Raw genomic sequence first — 6,107 nt, 5'->3', positions numbered from 1 at the left:
GCATAAGCAATGGGCCCGACGGTCCCAACCAAAGCGATACTACATTCCTCATCAACTTCATCTGAGGCAATCCAGCAAGAGTCCTGATCGGTAGAAAGTCGCAAAAGATGGAAAGCTCAAGACCATATGGGGGCTCCAAAAAAAAAAATGGAAGGAAATCAAAACAAAATCAATTCGTGCCGTTTTTCTTAAAGGAAGCACCCGCCACCCGGTAGCGGCCAGCTAAGCGCGCACGCAGCCATCTCGAAGGAGAGAAAAGGGCGCCGCGGACCGGCCCGCCCCGCCGCAAGTGGAAAGCAAGCTGAGACAGGGAGCCGCAGCCGCAGGACGCGGCAGAGCCCTGCCAGCGGTGTCAGTGACTCGTAATCGCTGCCTGACCCATGGCCAATCGCGTGATTTGCTTTACTAATCACGCTTAGCGATCTAGTCTCCTCTTCATCCCACCTCTTCTCCCTCCCTGCTTCGCTGTTCCCTTTCCCCGCCCCTACCTGGGGCATCTGCCTCTGAATCGCGGCGGCTCCCGAGGCGCCGCCTGGCGAGCGGCTAGGCGCCGGTCTACGGCGACGATGGAGGTGTGATTTGGACGGGAGAGAGCGTGGTGGTGAGGTCTCGGTTTTCTCGATATAGGAGATGGCGGCGGCAAAGGCGCGGGGAGGGGAGTTCCCCGTGGGCATGAAGGTGCTGGTTGTGGACGACGACCCGACGTGCCTCGTTGTGCTCAAGAGGATGCTCCTTGAGTGCCGATATGACGGTGAGCAACTGCCCCGCTCCTCTCCTACCCTCGTTCGGTTGCTTTGTCGTGCCTCGGCGTTTACTGGGCGCGAGGCGATTGATTGCTTCCCTGTTCCTATCGGTTAAGAACCCTTAATATGGTTGTTTCTGTTTCATGCCTGCTACGGTTTTATCTGTTTGTAGTCCGGGAAGGCGCGTGCTTTTATGCGATTCACACGCTCCTACCGTAAATTCTGGGGAATTCTGAGATGTCCCGCTATCAATTTAAGAAACCTTCAGAATTCTATAATGGGTGTTTTAAGTAAATTTTAACGTGTCTTTATTTGGGCATAGTTTGATTGATGGTATATATTTGCATAGGGAGATCTGAGTGGATGCGTTATACAGTATGTGGGAAATCTGTGTACGTGCCTAGCTAGTGGTGCTGCTTGCTCCTCGGAGTGATTATGCATTTATCGAAGTATCAAGATTAGAATTCGAGGATTTGACGCAGCTAAATCCGGATTCCACCACTAGTGTATATGTGGTGGATCGGTGATGCACCTGTTTCTTGATAATCATATATTAGGGTTATGTTTAAATGAGAATACTCTCTGGATGCATCATTCCAAGTTACATTTAGTATGGGAATATCCATATATGAAACCAATAATTCCTTGAAATGTTTGTTTCTTGTGATTCTGTTGTGGTGGGTGCTAGCACCACATGTGTGTACAGGGAAAATGAGTGGGGGAGAACCAGGATTAAATTTGTTTTTGCAGGGCATCGGTTACATAGTACCTTTTTATGTCCATTTCCTGATGTATTTGTCATATTCTAGACATATCCTGGCACAGCTTGCCTTAGAATGCATGATTTGAATGCTACTTCTAATTCGGTACAAGATCTAAAGAGGTGAAAAGTACAAGTTAGTTTCCCTTTGCTAGACATAGGATGGGTCCCTAAATGTTAACCGAATGCAAATCCTGAGAAATTACTGAGCATGCTTTTCTTAGCCACGACAAGCATCGGTATTTGATATGTTTTTTCCCGTTAAGTTGCAATTTAAATATATAATCCAATACTTGTTGCTATTGTTGTCTTGAATTTGTATTCTTTTATTCTTGTTGCGGCATAATACAATATCGCATGCTATGGGTTTTGTTTGTTTTCTCTTAGATCCATATTTTCAGGAACGAATGGTAGACCTGATGTTGTGGTTAGGTCGCAGGTTTGAAGAAGCCTCTCCGCATTTGTGGGGTGAGGCTTGATTCGGTTTATCCCTTTTCCAAATCCCACTTAGGTCTTGATTTGAAAATTCTAGTATTCACCCCAATCCACATATATTGAGGTGGATTGGGGTGTAAATTAAACTAATTTTCACCCCAATCCACTTTAATACATGTGGATTTGGGTGAATACTAGAGTACCCAAACAAAGCCTTATGTGGGAGTCTTCGGCACTCGGTTTGCCTTCCCCCCACATTTTCAAGAACCTTTCCCTATTTCACAGGGACAGAATCTAGCTAGATTAGCCTGTTCTTGAATAAACGGATGTGCCAGTCTCAATTTTTGGTTGATTTGTGTTGTTGAATTTTCCTTATGTATGTTTTTTTAAGTTTAAACCTTGTTGGCTTTTCTTGTTTTGTTTTACAGTGACAACATGTCCTCAGGCTACAAGAGCACTAACTATGTTGCGAGAGAATAGGCGTGGTTTTGATGTTATAATAAGTGATGTCCACATGCCGGATATGGACGGATTCAGGCTACTTGAACTTGTAGGCCTTGAGATGGACCTTCCAGTTATCAGTGAGTATATATTTGTTCCTGTTTTTCTATTCATTATGTTAACATCTGGCGTCGAAACACCACTAATAATTGTTGATGAAACTTGCAGTGATGTCTGCTGATTCAAGAACGGATATTGTAATGAACGGAATTAAGCATGGAGCATGTGACTATTTAATAAAACCTGTCAGAATGGAGGAGCTGAAAAACATCTGGCAACATGTTATTAGGAAAAAATTTAATGAAAACAAGGACCATGAGCATTCTGGTAGCCTAGATGACACCGATCGTAACAGACCAACCAATAATGATAATGAATACGCTTCCTCCGCGAATGATGGAGGTGATGGCAGCTGGAAATCTCAGAGAAAGAAAAGAGAGAAAGAAGATGATGAAACTGACCTCGAAAATGGTGATCCTTCTTCTACATCAAAGAAACCAAGAGTTGTTTGGTCAGTTGAGCTTCATCAACAATTTGTGAATGCAGTCAATCACCTCGGGATAGACAGTAAGATTTTGCTACTTGTATTTGTAGTTCTTACTTTTATTGACAAGAATTTGCTGTAAATTCATATTGCCAGTTATGTGCCTTCTTGATTGAATTTGAGTATTGTTGATTACTGTAAAAAAACCTGAACCTTAAACGAAGTCAACTCTTCTCCATCATGCTTATTTGTTTTTATTTTCTGCAGAAGCTGTCCCAAAGAAAATTTTGGAATTGATGAATGTCCCAGGCTTAACCAGGGAAAATGTTGCCAGCCATTTGCAGGTTTGGTTTCCAGCGTTCTGACCTTATTACCTGTTTTAGTACCTATATCTTTATTGCACGTGATGTTGCCGCTTATGCACCTGTACATTTTATACCATATTATTCTACCTAAATTTAATCTGGATTTGTTAGTGAGATAAATAGAATAATAGATGGCTTCCTGCAAGAGTGAACTCAGTTGAGCGGCCTGTGCTTTTATTGTTACAGCACTTGTCTATTCTTTCATTGCAGAATGCAATTTAATTGCACCAGACCATCATACTATTCATTGTTTGACTGAAAGCATTGTGAAAACGTGTTACTAAAAAATGACTTCCCTTGATCTCCATGGTACATATCACAAAGACGAACATCTTTTGATTAGATGAGGATCAACTATCCTCTTTTTATTAAGCATTTTTGAATGTACCCTATCACCCTATGTAATACCATTAAGTTTGCTAGTTTCTATTGGCTGTTGGTGAGCTCCAAGTCCAGCCATTATTTAATAATCTCATAGCTTAAGACATCAATGGTGATAAGATGCATTTTTTCTATGTGCAGAAATTCAGACTCTACCTGAAGAGAATTGCTCAGCATCATGCAGGAATACCTCATCCATTTGTTGCGCCTGTATCTAGTGCTAACGTTGCTCCGTTAGGAGGACTGGAATTCCAAGCTTTGGCTGCTTCTGGTCAGATCCCTCCTCAAGCTCTGGCTGCTTTGCAGGATGAACTCCTTGGTCGACCTACAAGCAGTTTGGCGTTGCCTGGAAGGGACCAGTCATCTTTGCGAGTGGCTGCAATCAAAGGAAACAAGCACCATGAAGAAAGAGAAATAGCATTTGGTCAACCCATATACAAGTGTCAGAATAATGCATATGGTGCATTCCCTCAAAACAGCCCAGCAGTTGGAGGATTGCAACCTTTTGCAGCTTGGCCCAATAACAAAGTTGGTATGACTGATTCAACAAGCACATTGGGAAATGTGGGCAATTCTCAAAATAGCAATATGCTATTGCATGAATTGCAGCAACAGCCAGACACCTTGCTGTTAGGAACCCTTCACAATATTGATGCCAAACCTTCTGGTGTAGTTATGCCATCTCAGTCGTTAAATACATTCCCGGCTAGTGAGGGTATCTCACCTAATCAAAATCCCTTGATTATACCATCTCAACCCCCAAGTTTTGTGTCATCAATTCCTCCATCCATGAAACATGAATCTCTTCTTGGATTACCTTCAACGTCAACCAGTCTGTTGGGCGGGCTTGATATGGTTAATCAAGCTTCAACAAGTCAGGCTTTGATTAGTAGCCATGGAACAAATCTTCCTGGTCTCATGAACCGTAGCTCAAATGCAATCCCTTCACCAGGAATTAGTAATTTTCAAAGTGGAAATATTCATTATGTTGTTAATCAGAACGCTATGGGAGTTAGCTCTAAGCCACCAGGTGTTCTAAAGACCGAGAGCACTGACTCACTGAGTTGTAGTTATGGCTATATTGGTGGTAGCACCAGTGTGGACTCTGGCTTGTTCTCTTCTCAGTCCAAAAATCCACAGTATGATCTACTGCAGAATCAAAATGATGTTAACGGCAGCTGGTCGCCTTCACAAGATTTTGATAGTTTTGGAAATTCTCTTGGGCAAGGCCACCCTGGTACCACTTCATCTAACTTCCAGAGTTCCGCCCTTGGGAAGTTGCCTGACCAAGGACGAGGGAGAAATCATGGGTTTGTCGGGAAAGGCACTTGCATTCCAAGCCGCTTTGCAGTGGATGAGGTTGAATCTCCAACTAACAACTTGAGCCACAGCATTGGAAACAGTGGAGACATAGTGAACCCCGACATATTTGGATTTAGTGGACATATGTGAAACTTTCTTGAATTTGTAAGTAGGTGAGCACACTTTCAAAATCTTTCTACCAGATCTTATTTCTTCTATTAATATTATTATTAATTCATCCTTTGTGTTGTATTTAACCTCACCAAATTCTTGTTAGTATTTTCTTGTTCAAGCGTATTAACATTGCCAAATTGTTAATGTTACTGTTTTTTACTAGGGCGAGCTTGATTAAGTTATGCAGGCTTAAGTTATTTTTCTATATTTATACTGTGTTTGTTAAATGTTACCGCTGTGCTAACTTAGTATTTGCAAAGAACATGTTTACCATTCTCAGTGATTTTTGAAAAGCTATTCAATTCCCTTTTTCTACGGTGAACCACCTGATATGAAATTCCACAATGACTTGTGCCCTCCTTTTGAACTTGATGCAATAATGCCAAACATGATTATTCTTTTTAGTTCTGTCTCAGCTCCTAACAAAACTATTTGGCTTGGTGCAGCGTTGATCAGTGAGCACTGGAAACAAATCTAGTGGTTTGATGAATGGTTGCTAGTAATTTCGTTTCTTCTTCTTTTTTCTTCTGTAATTGGTTTATAAAGGGAATAATCTATGTGGCAGCATGTGGAATCTTACTTTATAGAAGTTTGTTCAGTTCAAAGGACTTAAAATTGGTCAGTCCCTTGTCATATAGCTTCTTTTCTTTGTTCTCTTTTTCTGTAATTACCAATTGTAGCATTATTTTTATGACCGTCGTAATTCAGCCTAGTCGATTTATTCCCGGCCATATATTATCTCTACTTGGCGCTTGGCAGGAAACGGTCCATGTCTGTCACACCCGGATTTCAGGGCACCAAGACCCGGGCGCGAACATAATCACCAGGTGTGCTAGGACTAAGTCTCACACATATGATGAATCATGACACAGGATCGAATGCCACATCTTTACTACATAACAGGAGTTCTATACAAAATAAATAAATAATTACATATAAGGAGACAACGGTCCAGCAACCCA

At 41.9% G+C, this 6,107-nt stretch overlaps 1 protein-coding gene across 2 annotated transcripts; it reads left to right on the top strand.

Moving 5' to 3' along the window:
* Positions 1-277: 277 nt before the first annotated feature.
* LOC541639 (response regulator 10) lies at positions 278-5,866 on the top strand. Of its 2 annotated transcripts, none has more exons than XM_008660780.4 (6): positions 278-751; positions 2,367-2,519; positions 2,608-3,006; positions 3,191-3,267; positions 3,811-5,136; positions 5,592-5,866. In XM_008660780.4, the coding sequence occupies exons 1-5, from the start codon at positions 631-633 to the stop codon at positions 5,119-5,121; spliced, it is 2,061 nt and encodes a 686-aa protein (XP_008659002.1). In that variant the 5' UTR covers positions 278-630; the 3' UTR covers positions 5,122-5,136; positions 5,592-5,866.
* Positions 5,867-6,107: the final 241 nt, after the last annotated feature.

Source organism: Zea mays, chromosome 9 (assembly GCF_902167145.1).
Source record: "Zea mays cultivar B73 chromosome 9, Zm-B73-REFERENCE-NAM-5.0, whole genome shotgun sequence".
NCBI classification, from domain to species: domain Eukaryota; kingdom Viridiplantae; phylum Streptophyta; class Magnoliopsida; order Poales; family Poaceae; genus Zea; species Zea mays.
This window is presented reverse-complemented; position numbering and strand designations above follow the sequence as displayed.

Coding starts and splice junctions, on each gene's coding strand:
- LOC541639 (XM_008660780.4), top strand. CDS start 631: ATGGCGGCGGCAAAGGCGCGGGGAGGGGAGTTCCCCGTGGGCATGAAG. Junction 752..2,366: donor CCTTGAGTGCCGATATGACG/GTGAGCAACTGC, acceptor TTTGTTTTACAG/TGACAACATGTCCTCAGGCT. Junction 2,520..2,607: donor GATGGACCTTCCAGTTATCA/GTGAGTATATAT, acceptor TGAAACTTGCAG/TGATGTCTGCTGATTCAAGA.